The sequence below is a fragment of the Capsicum annuum genome, chromosome 9 (genome assembly GCF_002878395.1).
Source record: "Capsicum annuum cultivar UCD-10X-F1 chromosome 9, UCD10Xv1.1, whole genome shotgun sequence".
Classification (NCBI taxonomy): Eukaryota; Viridiplantae; Streptophyta; class Magnoliopsida; order Solanales; family Solanaceae; genus Capsicum; species Capsicum annuum.
Window position 1 is genome coordinate 213,117,554 of NC_061119.1, and position 27,526 is coordinate 213,145,079.

The 27,526-nt window shown below is 34.8% G+C and overlaps 1 protein-coding gene across 1 annotated transcript; it reads left to right on the forward strand.

Moving 5' to 3' along the window:
* The first annotated feature begins 4,022 nt into the window (after window positions 1–4,022).
* LOC107852609 (heavy metal-associated isoprenylated plant protein 35) lies at window positions 4,023–7,378 on the forward strand. The gene is made up of 3 exons (XM_016697639.2): window positions 4,023–4,445; window positions 5,043–5,118; window positions 6,950–7,378. The coding sequence occupies exons 1-3, from the start codon at window positions 4,212–4,214 to the stop codon at window positions 7,090–7,092; spliced, it is 453 nt and encodes a 150-aa protein (XP_016553125.1). The 5' UTR covers window positions 4,023–4,211; the 3' UTR covers window positions 7,093–7,378.
* The last annotated feature ends 20,148 nt before the right edge of the window (window positions 7,379–27,526 follow it).

The following is a 27,526-nucleotide window of genomic DNA, read 5'->3' on the forward strand; positions in this document are numbered from 1 at the left end:
ACTCGCCGGTAAAACACTATTACTGTCGCTGCCGATCACCGTCACGGTGAAATCTGCCGAATAGACCCTTTCTCCCTAAAAAATTCATTGGAAAACGCGAAAATCGGCGAGTCCCATTGAAATCACCAGCCCACCCATAGCCGAAAACGGCATTCCTTGGCTGAAAAAACACCAAAACAAAAAAAAACGAAGAAGAAAGCAATACGAAAAAGTAAACAAATACAAATTATATGAAAAGATGAGATGCAAATACTATGGAGCACAATGTTTACCAACAGATTGAGAGATAAAAGTGGAAATTGAAAAAAAATAAAAATAGAAGATGCGATTAATTGGAGAGAAAGAAGTGAATATTACGTGAAAAAAGGAAAAAGGTAAACTGATGGGAGAAATACACGCTCCTTTCTAAAAAGTGGATAAAATATTGCTACTTTTGCTATAAGTTGTAATTTTGAAAAAGTATTGCTATTTATTGTAATTATAGTCTCAAAAATGCTAATTTCTGTAATTTTTCATACAGGGGTCGGTAATCAACTTGGGCAATTCGACTCTTTTAAAAATATTTCAATTTTTTTTGCTATAAATTTTTTAACTAATCAAATATTCTACCTTTTTTATTATTTAGAAATAATAATTAAATTATATAGAAATGATATAATTGTTAAATAGAATATGTATCTATATAAGATATATGTATAAAAATTGTATAGTTCTATCAAATATGTATATATATAAAATGTATATGAAAAATATATAGAAAGTGTATGAAAATTATATAATTGTTGTATAAAACGTGTAAAAAAAAATACTGTTATTATATAAATTGTGTATCAAAACTGTATAATTTTTTAATAGAACATTTATATGTATAAGATTTATATAGAAACTGTATAGAAGGTGTGTAGAAATGGTATAAAGCAAGCTAGTAAATTGAAATGACTTGAAAGTGAAATTTAAATTTTATGATTATTTTCATGAAAATAGTTTAATTTGAAGTGTCGTTCCTGTCATTTCCCCTTAATTATATTAGAGAAACATTTTTATTTTTTCAGAGAGTAAAAGGCTATATATATTTCAAAATAAATTATGGATTTTGAACAACTGAATTTGGTGCTACATGACGAAAAGGACCAGCAATGCACCAAAAAGAAAAAGTAAAATAAAATAAAATAATATATGTATTTTTATTTTTTTTCCCTTTTCAAGAATTCAAGTTATGTACATTATATACATTTATAATGCATAAATCCTTTTACGTTATTTGATTAAGTGGACCTATAAATATAATAATAGGCAAGTTTTCACAAGAGAGAGATCGAAATCATAGAGCGTCATGTGAAAACTAATTGTGGTAAATTATATCGACGATAAATTAGATGACAAAGAAAAATATACAAAAAATATATTATTGATATGTTTTGGTCAACTTAATCACATGTTGAAAACTAATATTGTATTAAATTTATTGAGAGAATAATATCTTTTGAACAAAATTCTCTAAACGACTACATTGTGGCTACTATAGTATTATGTAATAGAACTTTCTAAATGACTATATTGTGGATACTATTATGTTATGTTTGAGATGAAAAAATCTTTTATTTATAGAAGTTCAAGACTTCTTCTCCCGGAAAGAATTAATCAATATAAAACAAATCTTTCACTATAAGGAAACCTTTTCTATTAAGAAATCTTTTTCGAAATAAAAAATAATTATAATAGAATCCATGTAAAGCATAATTCGGGACAAATCCTAACAGATCGACCTGATATGATAACTCGAAATACAATGTTATAATCAATCAAAATTGTTTTTTACTGGATCCTTACAGATAGATTTAGTGTTATTTCTTCTCGCAAATATACATATATAATATACTCATTACACTAAATCATACACATATTATAAATAAATTTATACATATACAATTTATTCATCAATTATTTTTAATTTAATTAATTAAATAAACGAGTATTTAACCCGTTTGGCATGAAAATTATAATTTTTCGGGGTTGGAGTTGAAATTGAAGTTGAAGTTGTGTTTGACCATGAGTATAAATTAAAGTTGTTTTTAAAATTTTGTGAGAGAAGTATGAGTGGGAAAAGTGAAAACAAGTAAAACTTGTTTTCACTTTTTCAAATACAATTTCGAAATTGTATTTAGAATTCTCATGGACAAACATATAATTTAACAAGGTCTCTCTTTTTTATTTGGCTTGAGTGACCCTGATGTCACTTGAAATATATGGTTTAACAAGCAGGGCCGGTGCTAGGACCCCAGGAGGGTGTATTAAAAATTTTGTTTGCTATAAAAATTATATTATACATATAAAGTTAATAATTCTTATATATAATAAATATTGTAGTGATCGAATCTTATTAGCTTTATCGTATGTTTACTTTCATTTACAATTTAGAATTTCGTTCATAAAAATTTTGACTCAATAACTAGAGTAAAATTTCTTTGATTTGCATTTGCATGAAGCTTGTGGATATTCTTCTTTATAATTATGTCTCTTACTGCCCGCAAGGGCATGGTACTCGGTTGAGGGTGGTGGGTCTCCATGTGAGAGACGTGAGATCGAATTGAGTATTTGTCTGTCGTTTAGCTATGAGTTCGTCACATGGTGCATACCTGATACAAAGTGCTTATTACATAATGTTTATTCGAAACAGAGGCAGACCCATGTGTTACGGTGGGGGTGCACGTGCACCCATTAAGTTCTGTATATGTACATGTATCCATAGCTCTTTGGACACGTTCGTTCTAAATATTGTTTCCCGCAAAAGTGACCCAGAATAGAATCTAAGAGTCAAGTTTCCTTTGCTATTTTTTTTGTGTTATTAATGTTTAACAACAAAAGTAGTAGCAACGATTCAAACCTACGACATCTTGCTTATACAATACACCCTTTAGCACCAGATTACTTCACTCATTTGCTTCTATATAGTTAAGGTTTATATATTACCCTAAAACTCATATTTGACCTATATATTTATATTTTTGTCATTGTTTAAGCCTCTACTGACTAGTCAGTTAGATACGACACTATCTTTCCGTCGTTATTGGAAGATTCTCGAGCGTTTATGTTAAGATAAAGGTGCACCCATGCTCTTCAAATTTTGAACTTGCTTCTAATCCAAAGAATAAAGGCTGTAACAAAGATTGTAGATTTTCAAGTGGTTAAAAAAAATGATGTCTCTTACTCACATTTTCTCACTTATTTTTCACTTTGATCTGAAACAGATGTATACCAAACTACCAATTATAGTCACATGAAATAGATGCTCTCACTGTCCCTAACACCTAATCTCACATGGATGTCCCTTAAATATGTTGGACACTTTTGTCTCTCAAATTGTATACTTTTTTAGTTCTACATCACATGTCAAATTCCCTACTCTTGACTACCTACAGTTAGAAAATTAAATGTCATTTTACTTGTTAACAGGTTCAATCGAATTCAGTATTTTTGATATAAATCTAAAAATTTTATACTTAGTAGTCGTTTGGTCATAGAAATTATAATTTTTCGGAGTTAGAGTTGGAGTTGGAGTTGGAGTTGTGTTTGACCATGAATATAAATTAAAGTTGTTTTTTTGAAATTTTGTGAGAAAAGTGTGAGTGAAAACAAAGAAAACTTCTTTTCACCTTTTCAAATACAATTCCGGAATTGTATTTGAATTTTTCATGGTCAAACGCATCTTGTTTTCACTAAACTACTAAAGTGAAATAATTTTTCGAAAAATATAAAATAATTTTCATGTCCAAACGGCTACTTAGAATTTAAAAATATACGAGTTAAGTATTAAGAATAACAATTGTTGAATTCATCAAATTTAAATATTGAATTTGTATATAGGAAGTACGAGTTCGATATAAAGCAGTAATATTGATCCAAATCATGTATACTTATTGAAAAATCCACTGAATATACACATATAACAAATTTTAAAAGCGGTAATTAAACTTTAAATTCAGAATAAAAAAATTATAAATTCTGAATCCATATGTGTCCCATTTTAAGTGCTACTATACATACCTTCTACTTTGTCTTCCCTTCAAAAATGAGTTGTGGAGTCCATTCTCTCTTCTCTTCTTCATCATTAACTTCATTGCTTTTTTCATTCCCAATGAAATACAAATATTTATTGACTTTTACCTTATAATAATTGATCCTTATATGAGCAAATATTTGGTTTTGTAGAAATGAGAAAGCTCAATTTTGGCAAAGTGTTAGATTGTTTTAGTAGTACTCTTTCTTCTAATGGACCAGGATCTTGTTTTTGTATGAATGAATTTGGAGTTCATGATGATGAATTTGAAAAGAAGCCATTGATGAATAATTCACCAAATGATCAAGATCAACAACAAAATTTGGTTAGATTGAAGGATGTTATTAATGTAGGTCCTCCAACTTTGGCTTTTCAATTGAAACCTAAGGTATGTTTTCATGAATCTTGATTGTTCATTATCATGTTGCTCAATTTAGTCTAAAAACTTGAAAAGGAAGGGGACTACCTTTCTTTTATTTACTTAATTATATCTTTAATACGTCCATTCGTGAGGAACAGAGGTAGAAGTCAGATAATATTCCGTTGAACTCAATAAGTACAGCTAAATAGTGTATTTATGTCAAGAATTTCATTGAATATGTATAATACATTGAATTTAGAACTCATATTTGTACTTGAAATCAATGTTCTAGAATTCAATTCATCAAATCAAAATTTTGGCTCCGCCTCTGCCCTCCATGTGTTGAGTTTGATTATATTTCTTAGGCTAAACCCCCCGTAAATTCTTTTTTGAAAATGAGTGAAGCAGGGTGAGATCACTTATAGAACTCATCAACACCTCTCGTTAGAGAGATCACAATTTTTATTTACTTAAGTATATTGTTACAAGCTTCAAAAATCTTGTATTGAGTTAGTTAATTTGAATAATATTTGTGTATATGAATTTTGACTAATTTTAAATAAATGAAAATTAATATGATTGTGAAGCCTTATACTTGAACTTAACTTTTTCTTAATGATGTAGATTGTGGTGCTAAGTGTTTCTATACATTGTAATGGTTGTGCAAGGAAAGTTGAGAAACACATCTCCAAAATGGAAGGTACACATGTCAAGTTATTTAATTCACTCATGTATGTAGAAGATTATTTAATTTAGTTTGGTTATCAAGTTAGGTTTAATATAGGCAATTACATGTAGTGTACATCATCTTAAATGTTTTTGTCCATGGTCAGTATTTAAATTAAACTCTGACTTTTTAGTTACTTTGGATTAATATATATATATATATATATATATATATATAAGGAGAAAGGATAGAAACGACACTTTGAATTAAACTATTTTCATGAAAATGGCCATGAAATTTAAATTTCACTTTCTAGTCATTTCAATTTATTGACTTGTTCTATACTGTTTCTACACACCTTCTATACAGTTTTTATACAAATCTTATACATACAAATATTCTATACGAAAATTATATAGTTTTGATACATAATTTATATAATAACTGTACATTTTTTTTACACATTTTATACGACAATTATATAATTTTTATACACTTTCTATATATATATATATATTGTACATATACATATTTGATAGAACTATACAATTTCTATACATATATCTTATATAGATACATATTCTATTTAATAATTATATCATGTTTATATAATTTAATTATTATTTCTAAACAATAAAAAAAGCAGAATATTTAATCAATTAAAAAATTTATAGCAAAAGAAAATTGAAATATTTTTAAAAGGATCGAATTGTCCAAGTTGAATATTGTATCAGTATTATATATAGATTGTGTCAGTATTGTATATAGACTGTATATGTATTACGTGGACCAAAATGACCCAAATTGAAAAAGATTAGAAAATGAACATAAAATAACATTTGTTTACTCAACTGGACATTATATGTCCAAATACCCAAACTTAGGCTATTATTTTTTAAAAAGGCCATAAAATATCCTTTTCCCTGTATAAAATGCTCCCATTAGCTGATTAGTTTATGCTGGTTTTCAACCTACTGCAACTCATCTCCTTTATGCGGGCTTGTGACCCAATGTTTTGGACAAACTCCTACAAACGATCTAAGGTAAACTTAAATAGAGCACCACAGTCAGTGAGAATTTACATGTACGACCTCAACTTAAAGAGATTTTGGTGTAATTATTTATGGATCAACCTTATTATAACTAGCTAGTAGTAAATGACTATAATATATCCAATATTCAATTTAATCTCACGAGTAGGATCTGATCCTCGATCGGCTAAAAAAAGTGAAAAAGTCGTGGCAAAGTAATATAAAAAGCAAGTTAAAATAGTTTTAAAAAATATAACAACAACAAGATAATACGACAGTCAGGGGCGGATCTATATAGAAGGTTTGGGGTGCCACGACACTTGCACTTCTCGGTTGAAACTCTGTACATTTATGTGTATATATATCAGTTAATGTATAAATATTACACTTGGCACCCACAATATCAAAAGAATTGGTGGTGCAAGTGGTCGAAATTGCTGGGTTTTACTCTAGCAACGTGGGTACCCTGCTCTACATTATATTTTTAGTTTTTTAGAATGATTTTTAGTACTATACTGTCTGTTTTCTCTTTTAAAAAAAATATTGTGGCTAAGAAGAATAGAACCTTTGACCTTGACCTCTTCTTACAAAACACTTGACAATACCAACTAGGCAAGCCTTCATGCAACACCAATATTTGTTGATATATATAATTATAGTTTACTCTTTGAATATTGACTCCACTATCGTAAAATATCGTACGGAGTATAGGTTATTGTTTAAAACACGATGACACTTGGAGCTTCCGAATCCTGGATCCGCCTCTAACGACAGCCGAATGCAATGAATGTTATTACTAAATGAATGTCTTCTTTTTTGTTTTTTTCAAGCAGGGGTGGATATGTACCAAGTAGATTTGGAGACCAAGAAGGTTGTTGTTATTGGAGACATAGTACCATTTCAAGTGTTGGAAAGTGTTTCAAAGGTTGTCAAAAATGTGGAGCTTTCAACTTGGAACACTACTCAATCCTTATAAATTATTGGAGACATACTTTATGTTGAATGCTTCCTACAATTGTACTATAGAAAAATTAAAGAGGGGAAAAAAGACAAAAAAGAGAGAGCCAGAAATATTTATGATTATTAAAGATAAAAAAAAGCTATGCAATAATGCAACCACATGTATTTTGTATCTTCAGCATAAAAATGAAGTACCTGTATATTATTGTGTGAGATTTTAAGTGTCATTGCTGTAGTAGATAATGCTATGATGACTTTTTGGATTAATATATTTTTTACTACTCCGGTATAGTTATTTCATACATTTTTTCTTGTCTATTGTATTTAAAATAGATGTCATTTTTATTTGTATAGTTTAAAGAATTAAAAGGTAATTATCACTTAGTTTTGTGTTGGCAAAATAACTTGATGGACCCTTTGTCACATCCCTTTTTCATCAAAAAGATTCGTTTTAAGGTTCGGAAGGGTTTTTATTATTAAGTGATCAAAATGAAGAGTTTGTTTCGAAAAACAATTATTTATATTTTTTTCTTATTCAGAATCGCCACTTGGCATAATCCGGTGTGCCAAGTCACCTTTGAAAAATCTTTTTCAAAACTATTTGACTCTTTGAAACTGATTTGCGAACAGAGATTCCGGCTAAGGATTTCTGTTGACCGAGGGGAATGTGTTAGGCACCCCTCGATCTCGTGGTTTGATCACGGTCGCTTGGTGAAGCGTATCGGCTAATTTGATATTACAAATGTATAAACCACACAAGACACATAAAACAAGCAACAAACAAATCAAACAAAGTTCAAAACCAAAATAATGTCCAGTCCGAGTTATACAATCCAAAAAATAGAAAAATAGGGAAATGTAAATCCTATTCTAAACTAACCCTAGACTAAACTCCAATGCCTCACTCCACCCAACGTCCCGGGCTTTGATCACGAGCATCTTCCGCCAACATAATACGTCGGGGCATTCCCCGGCAAATGAATACAGTTGATCCAAATGCGGTAAACAAAACCATTCAACATATATTTCAAACATTTCATCAATCCACAATCCCTAAATTTGCCTACCCGACCTACCATTTGCCTACCAACTCTTGGTCTATTGAAGCATTATCACATTCAACCACATCAATGAATCAGAATAACTAACGTATGCTTTCTATCAATTTTCAATTTTGCCCCAACAACCAATTTTAATTCTCAAATAGGGTACCATTTCATCGTGCAATCCGTAATCGCAAAAATCAAACACCGAATCAAAATAAACAACAATTCACACCATTAGTCACGTAAAGATCATGAAATTTTGAAGAAAGAGATGAAAAATGGACCTCGAATTTAGTTCAACACCGAGTTGTGGATGTTGCCAACGGACCAAAACCAAATCCACGACTCGATCCAACAAACTCAACTCAAATCTGCCTACTCGATCAAATTCCCCAAGCTAAGCATAATGAATTGGTCAAGACAGAACGAACCCAAATCCCCAAAGCTAAGCACGATGAACGGGTCGAGACAGAACGAACCCAAATACCTAAACCAATACCTACGCGGAGATGGTTACTGAATGTCGTTGGTGACATTTCCTGATGGATTTGACGACTGCAGATCTCGAAATCCGTATTTTTGCGTCGTCGGAGCTCCGGCGACCTCTGCAGCTTATAGTTCACCTCCCTGTCGGCCCTTTTCTCCTTGTTTTTCTATTAATCTCCTTTGTTTTTTACTCTTAATCTCTCACTCTCTTCTCAATCTCTTACCATATTCTCATATTTATGTATGTGTACATGGTATATAGTAAGGTGAGAGTGAAGATGAGTGTTCTCCGGTGAGGTCTCGAGGTGTGTTTGTGTGGTTGTTCTGTGTGGTGCCTATTCTTTGGATCTAAAAAAATGAAGATTGTAGTGTATTTTTCGATAGGGTTACTGTATGTGTCCAGTGTTTATTGGTGAGGGTGTGTTTATGGTGGTATGTGACGGTGAGAGAATTGTGTTAAGGATGAGTATCTTTTCCTCCTTCTTATCAATGAATGTGAGTGAGTATCTTGAAGGAGATGATTGTGTGCCTATCTGATTAGAAAAATGGGAATTTTTTTTATGAGTTGTGTGCCCATGTGGATAGGGGGTAGTTTAGGTCATTAGGATAAGGTAGAGGGTGTTGAGATTTAATTGGTTGAGTGGTTAGTTTGTTATTTTTTGTATTTTTGTGGGATATAATTACACAGGTGAGGGCACGCAGTAAGACGAGGGTAAAAATGATAAAAATGTTTTTGGGGAGGGACAAAATTATGTGTCTACATCATGCCTCTCTTTGCATGTAAACACAAAGTGTTTTCATGCAAAGAAGTAGACAAGGAGACGAAATTTTGACTCAACCATTATTCAAAGAACGAAACAAAAGGAAGAAGGACAACTGAGTTGGAGAGTCGAGTGAGGTCCCATCGAGGTTCCGGTCCGCGGCTCTGTCATTACATCAAGAATGAAAATTACACGTTAAAAACATAAATGAAATTACAACATCCTATCGACGCAGCTTCTTTTGGACTTGAGTTTCATCACTCTATTTTTCAGGCGGGCTCCTGACTTGCAATTTCTTCAACTTGCTGCTTGATTTTCAACTTCATCACCCTATTCTCTAGGTGGGCTCCTGACTTGCTATTTTTCAATCTATTGACTTTCTGTTTCTTCATCTGGTTACTTGACCTTCCATGTATTCGCCTTGTTCTTCAGGCGGGCTCCTGAAATCACATCAAAACTAAAAAAAAAAATTCCCAAACAAAGAAATGCATCTTCTATGAGTAAATTAGAATGATTCGACTAGAAAGTACATCTTATAGGAATCAAAGGGGATGACTCAACTAAAAGGTACGTCATAGGAATCAAAGGGATTGACTCGACTAAAAGGTTCGTCTTATAGGAATCAAAGGGGATGACTCGACTGAAAGGTAGGTCTTATAGAAATCAAGGGAGGTGACTCGACTAAAAGGTACGTCTTATAGGAATCAAAGGGAATGACTCGACTAAAAGTTACGTCTTCTAGGGGTTGTAGACACCTAATTTTGTCCCTCCCGAAGTCTAATTTTATTCATTTTTAGTTCACCTTACCATGTGGCCAACCCCATGTAATTATATCCCACAAAAATACAAAAATAAACAAAAACAATACCTCTAACTAATTTATCTTATCCTAACAATCTACCCAATCAAAAGCTTCCACCTCTCTACCCACTCACATTTTTATGCTCACATAATACATTAACAACAAAAAGAAGGGGGACCCACAGGGTACACCGATCAAAGAAAGGACCCATTTTGTCATCATCCTTATAATAATAGCATCAAAATTAGAAAAAGGGGGTCATCATCTTCTTCATGAAGAAATTCACAAATATACCCACATAATCTCACTCACAAAAACCTCACAGAAACACTCCACACACGAATTTCATACACACATACACTCACGGAATATTCAAAAAGAATAAAAGAAAAATGGAGTAGATTGAAAAGGGGGTCTCCGTCGTCACGAACCTTCTCCATCAGTTTTCCATTTTCAATCCATACACCTTTGCACATACCCACGACCATAGACGAGCCTCACTGAAGCTCCCACTAAAATAAAATCAACAAACAACGAACCAATCTCACCAGTCACGTATCAATCGCACACACACCATATAGAGATATGGAGAGCTGACAGAGAGATTCGAGAGAGAGAGAGAGGGATTCGAGGTCAAGATCTGTAACGTAGAAGAAAGCGGGGTTGGTTCTGGGTTACTTGAAAATGGGTTCCGGTGGGTTTGGTAGCTGTTCCGGCGACTACTTCGCCGGAACCTCATCGTTCTTTCTTGACTTCTAGGCGAATCCAATAGGGAGACGATAATCTCACCGGAACAGTCCATTTTCGAACGTTTTCAAGTACCCCCGTTTAGGAAATATTCTACTTCGCCGGAATCCGACTTACTTTCATCTGTTTTGGTCATTGTTATCTCACCAGAATTCAAGTCATGTGGATTTTTTAGTTTTCTACCAGATTTTTGAAGCTTTGGGTTCGTCTATTTTAGTGATTCAAGATCAAAACCGAACTTTGAGTTCATTAGTCATTGTTCTGGGTTTGGTTTTTGGTTCTCATGTCGAGGTTTGGTCCGTGTTTCTTCTTCGAAGCTGCTTTTTGGATTTTTGGTATTGGGTTTTGTTCGAAGTCGGTTTAAGTCGAGGTTTCGAATCCGAGAAGCTCCTCTGTTTGATTGAATGAAAGCGACATTAAGGTCCAATTTTCATCTCGTTCTCTATTAATTTCTAATTGTTTGATATTTCATTTGTTAAATTCATTATGTGTGGATTCTTGTTTGTTGATGTTGATATATTTTGGATCACCGTGAATGTTTGTTGATATCCACTTATTGATTCTTCATCGAAATTGGTTAAATCATGTGGTCGAAAATGAAGTTGGGGGGTGAGAGTTCGAAACTTGATAAAAATGGTTGAATAGGATCAATTTTGGTTTATTGTAGTTTTTGTTAAATTCGAAATACTCATGAATGTTGTTGGAATGCGACAAAATTATGATATGTTGGAATGAATAGACAAAAATAGGTTTTGGGTAGGCAAAATTTAGTACTCTTGGTGATTTGTTGAATCTGTGAATATTTGGTGATTGGTTCTTTCTATTTTTAGCGCACAAGGTTGAGAAATGTATTCATTTAATCGAGGAATGCCCCGAGGCCTTATGTACTTATTCACTGGTGAATGCCCCGAGGTATCTTGTACTCGGAGGATGCTCGTGATCAAGGCCCGAGGCATCGGGTAAAACCTGGGAGCATAGTTAGGATTAGTATAGGCTAGATAGGATTCATTTTCGCATTTTTATTTATTTTGGGATTGTATAATTGGACTGAACACTATACTTTTATTTGTTTTGTTTGGTTTGTTGGTTTGATTGTTTTATGTGTTTTTGTGTGGTTTATACATTCATAATGCCAAAATAGCCAATACACTCTACCAAGCGACCGTGGTCAAACCACGGGACCAAGGGGTGCCTAACACCTTCCCCTTGGTCAACAGAATTCCTTAGTCAGAATCTCTATTCGCGGATCAGTTTATAGAGTCAAAATTATTTTGAAAAGGATTTTCAAAAGGTGACTTGGCACACCGAATTATGCCAAGTGGAGACTCTGAGTTTTGAACAAAATGAATCCTTTTCGAAATAAATTTTCATCTTTTGTCACTTTAATAATAAAAACCCTTTTGAAACCTAAATATAAATCTTTTTTTTGGAGTCGAAAAAGGGGTGTGACAGCTCTGGCAACTCTGCTGGGGATCTTTTCAGAATTCGGTCTTATTTTTGGAGTCGTATCGGCTTTGTTTGGCATTATGGGTGTATAAACATTGTTTGTGATTATTGTTTGTGTTATTGTTATCACTGTTGTGCATTTCTGTGCTCTTTGTTTACAGTTTTTTTTTTATGTGTTACCGCTTTATATCTGGCATCATTTGCATAACCCGAGTCAATTCTTTCTGCAATAAGTCCCGGAGTGCACGTCGTGCGCATGAACTCTAATTGAGTCACCCTTATTTTAGGGGGGAGCCGTTGGATGCATGGAGTAGGTGGAAAGCAAAGCAGCCACTCTCGACCATATGCTCCCCCGAACGGCCTTGTTAGTAACCACAACGTAGGTCAGCCTTTAGATCATTCTAATGTGCATTATTTTAAGACCAGCGGGGCCCACACGGTTCTTTGTAGGAGACTCACCTTTAAAGCATCCCCATGTGCTAAATGTTGCATCTTTGAGGGTAATGTGGTCATTAGACTGACTGATTCGGGGAAAGCATGTGTTAGAAAGTAAATTGTGTGAAAAAAAAAAGGAAAAAAAATTAGTCCGAAAAAGAGTTTTGTAGTTTTTAGAGTTATTTATGGCTTTTGTTTTTCACAATTCAAAAATTTCAAAAAAAAAGATTTTTCTTTTTACAATAGGAGGTTTTATAAAGGAAAATGCAAAAAAAATATAATTCTTTTTATTCCTTTACCACGCATTCGTAATTCAAAAATTTCAAAAAAAGATTTTTCTTTCATAGTTGTTGGTGTCTAATTAAAAACCCAATTTTTTTTATTTTCTTTTATTCATCGGTCTTTGGTTGTGTTTCTTAAGTTAGGGTCAGTCTGTTAGTTAATCTTTATTTGTCCAATATGGACGAACAACGCACCCCTGACTCTCCTCTTTCGAGAGTGAGATACGTAGGCAGCCTATTGTTGGTTCGGGGATCTTATTTGAAAAATCCAAAAATATTTCTTCACTCTCCATTTAGAGTAGGCGTTTCATATACGTCTTTAAAAGAAAACTACAAAAAGATTTTCTTTTAATAGGTTCAAGTTCCATTTTCACATGAAATTCAAAAATCGAAAATCCAAAAAGATTTTTCTTTGATAATCACAGGTTTCATTTTGTATAGAGATTTAAACCTAAAAAAAAATGCAAAAAGATTTTCGTCAATTCTTTTGACACTTTGTTTCAAGAAAGAAAAAAGAGTTTAATTGGCCATTTTGGCAAAACTTCACGAACTACACACACCTGATTCTCTCATTTCGGGGGTGAGATACGTAGGCGCCCTTCTTGGGTTCGGTGATCTTTTCTTAAAGAAAAAAGGGTTTTGAAGAAAAAATGTTGAACTCTAACATATTTTTTACCTCTTGTTCAGTTAGTTTAAGGTGGTTGGTTTGTGGCTTCCTGGCTGGTCCTCCACATCATACCAAATCCAAGGAAGGGTTAGTTGTGTCCAACAAGGATATAGAGAGTGGCATCATGGATGAAACAAAGAGTCAGGAAATTGAGAGTTTAAAGGAAGAGAATTTGAGATTGAGACAACAAATGATGGAAATGTACCGAGCTTGGGCCAGTGGACTGCCTCCACCTCCGTTCCCCACTTTTGTCCCTGCAAATACCTTGAGTCTTCCACCAAAATCACAAAGTCAGTTTCTTACTGTTGTTGATTCATCACAGCATGCCGTAGAATCCATTTCACATCAAATGCCCCCCAATGCTTTCGCCTCTCATTCTTTAGCTCCTCAGTATAAGCCTACCACATTCATAGCACCACATACCGTCTGTGCTTTTATTGCTCAAACTTCTACTGAGGCTTCCACATTGCCTATCAATCCAACAATTGTGCTGCCCCAATCTGCTAGTGGACCCATGTTCAAGGCTCTTGATGATCATTGCTATACTCTTGAGCCTACAGTTAAGTTAAGAGGAACGCAAAAATTTCTTACCAAGAAGCCTAGCATACCAGAAAAATCAGAGAAAATGGTGGGGAAAGTGAAGAGTGTAGAAAATGATATGGAAAGTTTCCTGGGACTTGTGGGTAAAGAAGATGTTTCATATAAATACTGGGGCATGTCTTCAAGTATTAACCTTCTTCAAAGATTTGAGATATCAAAATTTAAGGAACATGATGGGCAGAAGGATTCTGTGAAACATTTGGGACGATATTGCAATCAATCCAGGGAAACTGAAGGAAAGAAGAAGGGAAACACACCTATTGTCGTGCCAGGGCCAAAGCAGAGTTTGAGAGGTCCAACTCACCGATACTGTCAGCATCAATCCCGAGCTTACATATCAAATCCACTTACTCATCTGCAACAAGGTACCTCTTTTTAAAATCCAAGGAGTTTCATTCCACTTCCTCAATGTCCTTTGAATAATGCACAATTGTTTACCCATCCGTCTTCTTATCCACAATGGTATGCACCTGTCCCTCAACATCATCCTCAACTCCCACAAATTTACCAAGGAACCTCTAAATCCATGTTTCATCCAAGGCTAGAGTTCGCAATGATGAGGAAGAAAAATGATAATTTTACTCCTATTGGGGAATCTTATGCGTGTTTGTTCCAGATATTAAGATATAGGGGAATGATTACTCCTCTCCTTGGGCACACTCTTAATCGACGTTCAAGAAATTTTGATCCTAATGCACGCTGTGCGTATCATTCTGATGCTCAGGGTCATAGTATTGAAGATTGTCTAGATTTGAAAAGAGAAATTGAAAAGATGATTCAAGATAGATCAATTATGGTGCAGAACATGAACAGTGAGGGAAGCTCTAGTAACTTTGATATGCAAATCAATGGCTAATTATTAGGCTGAGTAATTGAGAAATCACCCCTCTTCTTACCAGGAAGGGGTTTGGTAGCTTATTTTGTTTTATTTTTCTGTTGTTTGAATTATTTCAGGGTTGTAGTTCAGAATCTATCTTGTTTTGTCCTTTTGTTGTTTATGTTCAAACTCTTCTATCTTTTGTTTCAACTAAATGAAGTGTCCCATTTTTCTTTGTGATTTAAATATGTGTTGTTTTTTTGTTTTCTTTGCATAGTATATTTTATGTTGACTCTAGTGATATGACATGCTAGTGAAATTTTCAGCCAGATCTTAAAATTAAGTTTAAGCATGAACATTGAATCAGAGGGTTAAAGTTAGAAAAAGAGAGCATATGAGAAAATAGATAGAGTGCTGAGACATTTGGTGACAAGTTAAGGCAATTGTTTTGAGAATCACAAGAACAACTTGGTCATCGATCGAAAGGTAGGTCCCAATTAGGTCAAATAGTGGATGTGTGATCCCTATATCAAGAGAAACAAGAAGATAATTAGCTCCACAAAAGCATGAATCACTCGATTGAGGGATGTATAACAAAGGTAGAGTTGTATGCCGGACAAGTATAGAAGAAGAAGTGACACACGTTTAGTTTAAGTTAGTATTGTTAAAGTGTCACACATGATCTTTATCTCTCACTTTCATATTGCATGATATGTACTTGCGTTTTCAAGGATTGATATGACGAAGGCATTTCATTCTACTATCCAAATATCGTGTCATCCTTTGTTTGCCCCATTTGAGATTCAGTCTTATATTATTTCATACCCCTCTTTTGGAATCACTATAGTCAGCAAAGCTCAAAAGAAAAGTGTCGAGCAAAACAATAGAGTCAGAAAAAGTTCAAAAAAAAAGAGAAAAAAAAAAGTGTCCAAAAAGAAAGAAAAGGGAAGAATATCAAGAAAAATAGAGTCAGAAAAAAAGAGAAAAAGAGTCAATAAAAGAGAAAAACAAAGAAATCAGAATAAAGCAATGGAACAAGCTTCCAGAACTACGCATAACCTGATTCTCCTCTCTCGGGGGTGAGATACGTAGGCTGCTCTACTAAGGGCTCAGTCCAACCAAATAAACAATTTAGAATCATCCAGTCAAAAGAAATTGGGGCATGAGTTAATTCTCATTTGTTTGAGTCGATTCCAAAAATTGTAAGTCCTAACCCACTTTAAATATCGTTTGGGTCTCATGCCATCCTTTCTTTCTAACCCTATCCAAAAGCCAAGTTACAACCAAAGAAAGACCTTCAGATCAATCTTTGAGAATGTTAAGGCTAAGCATGCAATGGATGTGATGATGTATTTTGGGAACTACTTGTCTTCCTTGGCATAAGGAATCAGGAGAGAAATGAAAATGAGAGAGTATTATAGGTGAAAACCCTCACGGGCACCGTAAGACGATGGTAACCTGAGAGAGATAACAATGAGAGAGTCTTATCGTTGAAAACCCTCACGAGAACTGTAAGACGACGATGAGTTGAGTCAAATGAGAATAAGAGAGTCTCATTAGTAAAAACCCTCACAGACACCATAAGACAATGGTGAGCTGAGGAAAAGACCCTTCAAGGTATCACTAGCCGAATGAGGTCTGAATGCAATTGGCCTAAGAGAGCAACTCAGTTTCAAGGCCATTAACTCAACAACAATTGGTAGAAAGTTTGGATGGAAAGATAAGGTAGCTTAATCCAAAATGCATGGCATAATCATTAGAGTTGACTGTCATTTTTAGAAAATTTTTCATTTCTTTGTTTCAAATGGGGACACTCATTGTCTTTTCTTTCTTCTCTTTATTTTTATTTTATTTTCTTGAGTCAATTGTCCAAATAAAAGTCATTATCATTTTTCTCTTATCTTTGAGTCAAGTTCGTGTCAAAATAAGTGAGAAAGATTTCAAAACTGGTTACCAGCTTCTTCAATTGCACAAAGCAAGACAAAAGGGCTAGCACATGCTAAAGACATGATTGTGAGCCAAAACAAGGCATGCAAAAAGTTTTGTCAACCGACAAGTTTGGGAACTCATGGAAATACCAAGGTTCAAAGGGTTTATCTGAGAAGCATGACAAACCAGGGATACTGTATTTGTTTCAGAGTCACTCTTAATAATCTGAGTTCGGGTCAATGATTCAGCAAGCCAGTGACACATGCTAATGGTTGAAAGCAAGATTAAATGCGACTGGGGCAAGAGTGATTTCCACGAAAGCCAAAGCCGCAAACTAGCCACCATGTTTTTAAACTAACAAGTTTTCTTTGTATGAAACAGGAACACATGCTACCTTCGAATCAAGGATTTCAAAGCCTAAACATCAAAGGCCGTAACATTCTCACTTTTCAAATGCAACAGGCAATATTGCTGCACATTTTTGATATTCAAAGACATGGAGACGCACTTCCTTGTTTGGGTAATTCCAGGGATAGTTGTAAGGAGACGCACTTTCTTATTTGGGTAATTCAAGCAATATTTGTAAGGAGACGCACTTCCTTGTTTGGACAATTCAAGCAATATTGTAAGGAGATGCACTTTCTTTATTTGGTTAATTCAAGAAACATTTGTGAGGAGACACACTTCCTTGTTTGAATAATTCAAGAGACATTTGTTAGGAGACGCACTTCCTTATTTGGTAATTCGATCGACATTTGTAAGGAGACGCACTTCCTTGATTGGTTAATTCAAGCAAAATCTGTTAGGAAACGCACTTCCTTATTTTGGTAATTGAAGCGGTGTTAGTAAGGAGATGCACTTCCTTGTTTCGGCAATTCGAGCAACATTTGTAAGGAGAAGCACTTCCTTATTTGGTTAATTTAAGAAACATTTGTGAGGAGACACACTTCCTTAATTGAGTAATTCAAGAGATATTTGTTAGGAGATGCACTTCCTTGTTTAGGCAATTCGAGCAACATTTGTAAGGATAAGCACTTCCTTATTTGGTTAATTCAAGAAATATTTCTGAGGAGACACACTTCCTTATTTAAGTAATTCAAGTAAAATTTGTTAGGAGACGCACTTCCTTATTTTGGTAATTCAAGCGGTGTTGGTAAGGAGATGCACTTCCTTGTTTGGTTAATTCAAGCAACATTTGTAAGGAGACACACTTCCTTGTTTGGACAATTCAAGCAATATTGTAAGCAGATGCACTTCCTTTATTTGGTTAATTCAAGAAACATTTGCATGGAGACGCACTTCCTTATTGAGTAATTCAAGAGACATTTGTTAGGAGACGCACTTCCTTATTTGGTATTTTGATCGACATTTGTAAGGAGACGCACTTCCTTGATTAGTTAATTCAAGCAAAATTTGTTAGGAGACGCACTTCCTTATTTTGGTAATTCAAGTGGTGTTGGTAAGGAGATGCACTTCCTTATTCGATTAATTCAAGCAATATTTGTAAGGAGATGCACTTCCTTGTTTAGGCAATTCGAGAAACATTTGTAAGGAGAAGTACTTTCTTCTTTGGTTAATTCATGAAAACATTTCTAAGGAGATGCACTTCCTTGTTTGGTTAATTCAAGAAGCATTTGTGAGGGGGCGCACTTCCTTGTTTGAGTAATTCAAGCGGCATTGGTGATGCACTTCCTTGTTTTGATAATTTAAGCAACATTGGTAAGGGGATGAAATTCCTTGATTGGGTATTTCGAATTTTGATTTTTAGGTGATGCACTTCCTAACTTCAGTCTTGATTTCTAGAAAATGCACTTTCTAGTCGAGTTATTGCACTTAATCATTAGGAGACGCACTTCCCTGCTGGTTTTCATTTGTCAGGTGACACACTTTTAACTTAAACTTGTATCTCTAGAAGACACACTTTCTAGTTAGAATCCCTCACTTGAATTCTTAGGAGACGTACTTCCTAGTCTTGCATATTCAATTGTACTCTCAAGAGATGCATTTCTTGGTCAGAGTCTTGATTCATTATTGCAACATACAAGTAAGTATGATGTGACTTTGCCAAAAGTCTTCTGATGATAAACTGGGGCAAAAATTCAATTTCTGTTTTTGAAACTTTACTTTTCTGGCAAATAAAACCTCTTTATAATAATATTCGTTTGGAATAATTTTCTTTTTAGTTTTGATGTTTGTTCAGGACCCTCCTGGAAAATGAGATTTTATTTTCTGCTCAGGACCCTCCTGAAAAATGGGATTCTACTTTCTGTTCAGGACCCTCCTGAAAAATGAGATTTTACTGTTTGTTCAGGACCCTCCTGAAAAATGAGATTTTACTTTCTATTCAGGACTCTCCTGAAAAATGGAATTCTACTTTCTGTTCAGGACCCTCCTAAAAATTGGGACTTTACTTTCTACTCAGGACCCTCCTGAAAAATGGGACTTTACTGTTTGTTCAGGACCCTCCTGGAAAATGGGATTTTATTTTCTGCTCAGGACCCTCCTGAAAAATGAGACTTTACTTTCTGTTCAGGACCCTCCTGAAAAATGGGATTTTACTGTTTGTTCAGGACCCTCCTGAAAAATGGGATTTTACTGTTTGTTCAGGACCCTCCTGAAAAATGGGATTTTACTTTTTGTTCAGGACTCTCCTGAAAAATGGGACTTTACTTTCTGTTCAGGACCCTCCTGAAGATGGGAATTTACTTTCAATTCAGGACCCTCCTGAAAAATGGGACTTTACCTTCTGTTCAGGACCCTCCTGAAATATGGGACTTTACCTTCTGTTCAGGACCTTTCTGAAAAAAATGAGATTTTAATTTATGTTTAGGACCCTCCTGAAAAATGGGATTTTACTTTCTGTTCAGGACCCTCCTGAAGAATGAGAATTTACTTTCAGTTCAGGACCTTCCTAAAAAATGGGACTTTACTTTCTGTTCCGGGCCCTCCTAGAAAATGGGACAACGCTTTCAAAAAATGAAATACTACTTTACTATAATTTTTATTTGGGATAATTTTCGTTCTAGTTTTAATTTTGGGTTTTAGGGACCCGCCTGAAGAACAGGGTGATGAAATAGCAAATCAGGAGCCCGCTTAGAGAACAGAGTGAAGAAATGAAAAGTCAAGCAACAAAGTGATGAAATAGCAAGTCAGGAGCCCACCTGGAGAATAGGGTGAAGAAATGAAAAGTCAAGCAATAAAGTGAAGCAATTGAAAGCCAAGCAACAAGTTGAAAGAAATTGGAAGTCAGGAGCCCGCCTGAAGAATAGGGTGATAAAAGTTGAGTCAAGAGCCAACAGAAGCTGTATAGATAGGATTTTGTAATTTCATTTATGTTTTAACTTTTAATTTTCATTTTTGATGTAATGACAGAGCCGCGGACCGGAGCCTCGATGGAACCTCACTCGACTCTCCAACTCGGTATAGTCCACTTCTCTTCCAATCCTTTGAGATACTTGTGACTTCCTCATAACTTGGGTAGATAAGGGTGTCCAACAGGATTCGATTGTCTTTCTTCCTTCTGTTTCTTTCTTTGAATAATGGTCGGGTCAAAATTTGGTCTTGTTGTCTACTTCTTTGTCTGAAAACATTTCGTGTTTACATTCAAAGGGGGCATGATGTAGACACCTAATTTTGTCCCTCCTGAAGTCTAATTTTATACATTTTTAGTTCTCCTTACCATGTGGCCAACCCCACAAAAATAAACAAAAACAATACCTCTAACTAATTTGTCTTATCCTAACAACCTACCCAATCAAAAGCTTCCACCTCCCTACCCACTCACATTTTTATCCTCACATAATACATTAACAACAAAAAAAGGGGGACCCACAGGGTACACCGAACAAAGAAAGAACCCATTTTGTCATCATCCTCATAATAATAGCATCAAAATTAGAAAAGGGGGTCATCATATTCTTCATGAAGAAATTCACAAATATACCCACACAATCTCACTTACAAAAACCTCACAGAAACACTCCACACACGAATTTCGCACACACATACACTCACGGAATATTCAAAAAGAACAAAAGACAAATAGAGTAGATTGAAAAGGGGGTCTCCGTCGTCACGAACCTTCTCCATCAGTTTTTCATTTTCAATCCATACACCTTTTCACATACCCACTTCCATGGATGACCCTCACTGAAGCTCCCACTAAAATAAAATTGACAAACAATGAACCAATCTCACCAGTCACCTATCAATCGCACACACACCACATAGAGATATGGAGAGCTGATGGAGAGATTCGAGAGAGAGAGAGAGGGATTCGAGGTCGAGATCTGTAATGTAGAAGAAAGCGGGGTTGATTCTGGGTTACTCGAAAACAAGTTCGGATGGGTTTGGTAGCTGTTCCGGCGACTACTTCGCCAGAACTTCATCGTTCTCTCTTGACTTCTGGGCGAATCCAATAGGGAGATGATAATCTCACCGGAACAGTCCATTTTCGAACGTTTTCAAGCGCCCCCGTTTAGGAAATATTCTACTTTGCTGGAATCCGACTTACTTCCGTCTGTTTTGGTCACTGTTATCTCACCAGAATTCAAGTCGTGTGGATTTTTTAGTTTTCTACCAGATTTTTGAAGCTTTGGGTTCGTCTATTTTAGTGATTCGAGATCAAAACCGAACTTTGAGTTCATTAGTCGTCGTTCAACACTTCCTGAACCCTTTTGAATTGCTTGAGTAGTCGCTTTCAATGTTGCAAAACTCACAATGCGATCAATCTTAATTCCCTCTTCTACCATCTCCCCCATTTTAAGAACTTCAATGAACGGCTTGCCTAATGTAGGTAACAAGTGTTGATAATATATTTCGTCCTGCGCATGAATAAACATCTCCGCTATCTTACTTTCTTTCATTGGCGGTTTCACCCTAGCTACTTGTTCACACCATCTAATCGCATATTCACTGAAACTTTTGGTGTTCTTCTTATTCATATTAGTCAGGGATTTCTCATCAGGAATTAACTCCACATTGTATTGAAATTGTTGGAGAAATTTATTAGCTATGTCATCCCAACTAATCCACTTGTCGATGTCTTGGTCAACAAACTATTTTTAAGCTAGGCCTAAGAGACTCTCCCCAAAATAAGTCATGAGTAGTTCTTCCTTCCCTCCAGCGCCTCTTAATTGGTTATAATAGCGCCTTAAATGTGCCACTGGATCCCCATGTCCGACATATTTCTCAAACTTTGGCATTTTAAATCCAGGAGGAAGGTTGACACCTGGAAACATGCATAAGTCCTTATATGAGACACTTTTGTAACCCCCAAGTGCTTGTAAGTTCTTCATAGACAGTTTCAAACTTCTCAAATTTCTAGTCATTTTCTCTTGTTCTTCTGTCCTAACAGGTTTCTCAGTGTTAGGAGGAAATTCAGGTGGGTGAGTGTCGTCGTAAAGACCAGTCAACTTGAATGTAGGCTCGAAAGTGTAACGCCGATCACCAGTAATATTCAATACATGCTCTCTTGTAAAGTATGGAGGCACAACTTGTGGATGAACATCAAAAGTAGGAGCTTTAGGTGGAGGTGGCACCCGCAAAAGCATAATAACTATGAAATTAAAATCTTTTGGTATTTTTTCATTTTATAAAATGTACAAAACTTTTACCATCTTTTTTTTTATAAGAAGCTCCAATTAAAAAAAATCTTTTTGAAATTTTCGAATCATGAATGCATGGTAAAGAAACAGAAGAAAAATCTTTTTGATGTTTTTGAGACAATAAGTGCAAAAGGTAAAAAATCTTTTTGAATTTTGGATTGTGAAACACAAAAGCCATAAAGAACTCTAAAAACTACAAAACTCTCTTTTTATTTTCTCTCTTTTTCCAACTCACTCCATTTTTTCATTGCCTACACACTTTACTTCTAACACATGTTTTCCCCAAATCAGTCCGTCAAATGTTCCCATTACCCTCAAAGATGCAACATTTAGCACGTAGAGATGCGTTAGAGGTGAGTATCCTACAAAGGACCAAATGGGCCCCACTAGGTCTCAATATGATGCACATAAGTATGGCCTAAAGGTTGATCTACGCTGGGGCTTACTAACAAGGCTGTTCGGGGGAGCGTATGATCGATAGTGGCTGCTTTGCTTTCCACCTAGTCCATACCAGCCAACGACTCCCCCTCCTGAAATAAGGGTGACTCAACTATAGGTCGTGTACACAACGTGTACTACAGAACTTGTTGCAGAAAAAATTGCCTCGGGTTATGCACATGATACCAGATGTAAAGCGGTAACACGCAAGATAAAAACTGTAAATAAAGAGCATGTAGGCACTCAACAATGATAAACAATAATACATGATAACACGATCAAAATGTCTATACACCTATAGTGCCAAACTAAGTCGATACAAATCCAAAATAAGCTCGAATTCTGAAAAGTTTCCAACGGAGTCTCCAGAGCTGTCACATCCCTTTTTCACCAAAAAGATTCGTTTTAAGGTTCGGAAGAGTTTTTATTATTAAGTAACCAAAATGAAGAATTTATTTCGAAAAACAATTATTTACATTTTTTTTCTTATTCAAAGCCGCCACTTGGCATAATCCGGTGTGCCAAGTCACCTTTGGAAAATTCTTTTCAAAACTATTTGACTCTTTGAAACTGGTTTGCGAACAACGATTCCGGTTAAGAAATTCTGTTGACCGAGGGGAAGGTGTTAGGCACCCCTCAATCTTATGGTTTGACCACGGTCGCTTGGTGAAGCGTATCGGTTAATTTGACATTACAAATGTATAAACCACACAAGACACATAAAACAAGCAACAAACAAATCAAACAAAGTTCAAAACCAAAATAACGTCCAGTCCGAGTTATACAATCCCAAAAATAGAAAAATACAGAAATGTAAATCCTATTCTAAACTAATCCTAGACTAAGATCCAATGCCTCACTCAACCCAATGTCCCGGGCCTTGGTCACGAGCATCTTCCGCCAACATAATACGTCGGGGCATTCTCCGGTGAATAAATACAAATGGCCTCAGGGTATTCCCCGGCAAATGAATACAATTGATCCAAATGCAGTAAACAAAACCATTCAACACATATTTCAAATATTTCATCAATCCACAATCCCTAAATTTGCCTACCCGGCCTACTACCAACTCTTGGTCTATCGAAACATTATCACATTCAACCACATCAATGAATCAGAATAACTAACGTATGCTTTCTATCAATTTTCAATTTCGCCCCCAACAACCATTTTTAATTCTCAAATAGGATACCATTTCATCGTGCAATCCATAATCGCAAAAAATCAAACACCGGATCAAAACAAACAACAATTGGCACCATTATTCACGTAAAGATCATGAAATTTTGAAGAAAGAGATGAAAAAATGAACCTCAAATTTAGTTCAACGCCAAGTTGTGGATGTTGCCAACAAACCAAAACCAAATCCACGACTCGATCCAACAAACTCAACTCAAATCTCTCAACTCGATCAAATCCCCCAAGCTAAGCACGATGAACGGGTCAAGATAGAACGAACCCAAATCCCCAAAGTTAAGCACGATGAACGGGTCGAGACAGAACGAACCCAAATCCCTAAACCAATACCTACGCAGAGATGGTCACTGTTTGTGTGGTGCCTATTCTTTGGATCCAGAAAATGGAGATTGTAGTGTATTTTTTGATGGGTTTACTGTGTGTATCCAGTGTTTATCGGTGAGGGTGTGTTTATGGTTGTGTGCGACGGTGAGAGGATTGTGTTAAGGATGAGTATCTCTTCCTCCTTCTTATCAAGTGAATGTGAGTGAGTATCCTGAAGGAGATTATTGTGTGCCTATCTGATTAGAAAAATGGGGATTTATTTTATGTGAGTTGTGTGTCCATGTGGATAGGGGGTAGGTTAGGTTGTTAGGATAAGGTAGAGGGTGTTGAGATTTAATAGGTTGAGTGGTTAGTTTGTTATTTTTTGTATTTTTGTGGGATATAATCACACAGGTGAGGGCACGCAGTAAGACGAGGGTAAAAATGGTAAAAATATTTTTGGAGAGGGACAAAATTACGTGTCTAGACCCCTGTACTTGGTCTGGTTTGTAAAGTGGATACTTCTAGTTAGCCCTTTGTCATCTGAACCTTCCAACTCAATAAAACTCAACATTTTAAACCCTATTTCGATATGTGTAACACAACCACTCCACGTCAGCTTCCACGTTATTTTTAAATATTACATTAAATACCACATCATTTTTAAAATGGTACATAAGAAATTAAATATTAAAATAAATTAAATTAAATAAAAAAATTATAAATTGTAAAAAATTTAAATAATCGTGTTTTTATTTTGCTCACAAATTAAACATCAAATTCATTCCAAATAATTAAAATTCCTCTCCAACTAATTTAAATTTTTAACTATAAATTCATATATACAAACGTAATAAATTTTCGATTTTTAAATTTGAATATCTTTAACAAATTCACAAAAATTTAAGTTTTTTTTCAAGCTTATTCATGAAATTCACTAATTTTTCAATATCCACTATCAATCAATTTCAATTCACATTTAAATTTTAATCCAAAAAAAAATATGAAAAGATTTGAATTGAGAAGAAAAATTAAAAAAATAAAATAAAAAGTGAACTCAAGGTTTTTTTGGTTTGGGGGGGGGGGGGGGGGGGTTGGGGCGTTTAAGGGGGGGGGGTTGGCTGTTGTGAAGGAGGGGGTTGGGGAAGGGTTGTTGGTGGGGGTGGGCTGGTGCTTTGTGGGTGGCTAGTGCGAAGGAAGAGGTGGGGGAAGAGCTAGAGGTGGTGCTAGGGAGGAGGTTGGAGTAGGGGTGCTGGACAGAGGTGGGGGTGGGATGTGCTGGACGAGGGTGAGGAGTGGGGTGGGGGTGCTGGATGGAAGTGGAGGGGGTGAGGGGGTGCTGGACAGGGGAGGGGGCTGAACCTTGTTTTAATTTTGTTTTAAATTTATTAATTTTTAAAAATATTTTAAATAAAAAAAATTGTACCACACGCTTAAAAAACGCATGTAAAAAACGTATGTTTACACGCGTTTTGCCAACTCAGACACGTATTTTTCCAACTCACCAATTTAATGCAACATATGCATAAAAAGGGTTCAAAATGTTGGATTTTGATGGGTTTAGGAGTTCAAATGATGAATGGCTAAATAGAAGTATCCACTTTACAAACGAGAATAAGTACAAGGGTTCTCCGAGCTATTTTGCCTTTTGTTTTAATTTCTATTGCTTCATTAACTATAGTCATTTTTCAAAATGTTGAATTTTATTATATCGAAAGAGAGATACACTAAAATTATCATTTTATGAATTGTTTCTTAAATGATATGTCAAGTCAACTATAACAACAACACCATATCTAGTATAGTCCTGCAAAATAACTATGTCAACTCAATAACAGATAAATAAAATAAACTGGGAGATTATTAATCAAAAATGCCTTTAATATACTATTTTTATATATTTGACCAACTACTCAGTTATTTTTAAGATTGATTAAATATGTAGTTTTCACTAAATTAAATTTTATGGAAAAAGAAACGAAAAGATTAATTTAGAACATAATTGAGATTCTTCATCTTTAACTAGGGAAAATCGAGATTTCACAGAAACGAAAAGATTAATTTAGAACATAATTGAGATTCTTCATCTTTAACTAGGGAAAATCGAGATTTCACGTTCAAACTCTTAACAACAACAACAACAACAACATACTTGTATAATAACACAAAATAAAATCCGAAAAGAATAATTTATACGTGAAGTCTGGTCTTATTATGTCATGAGGCTAATGGAACTTAATCTCTAAACTCAAAAATGAAACGTTATTCCTTTTGTTAAGTGTGTAAAATAGACATACGAACCACTTTATGTCAAATTCTATTGGAACAAAGAAAATCGATAAACCTTATCCCTATATATTAATACATTAAAGAGATAGAAAGATTGTTTCGATAAACCATCGAGTCAAGTAATATCGAGTCTTTAGTGATTGTTTGGTGTGATGAATAACATTACTAAAAAAAGGAGAAAACGGACCACAAAAACCAACCACAAGTGGTCGATTTTTTCCAGTTTTCGACCACAAAATCGACCAAATTGTGTGGTTGGTAAAGTAGTGGTAGTTTTTTAAAAATCGACCACAAGTGGTCGTTTTTTTTATATATATATATTTTTAAAATTCATTATTATTTTATTAAAATTTAAAAAAAAATTAGGAAAAAAAATCGACCACAAGTGGTCGGTTTTTATTAAATTAAATAATTAATTTTAATATTAAAGTGGTCGGTTTTTTGCAAAAAAAAATTCAAAATCAAAACTCAAATACAACATGCAACAACAACAATGCAATACATCAGTAACCAAATGTAAATACAGCAGGAACAACAACAAAAAACCAAATGTAAATACTTTCAAAAGTGTACAACACGTACAAAATGTCCAACAAA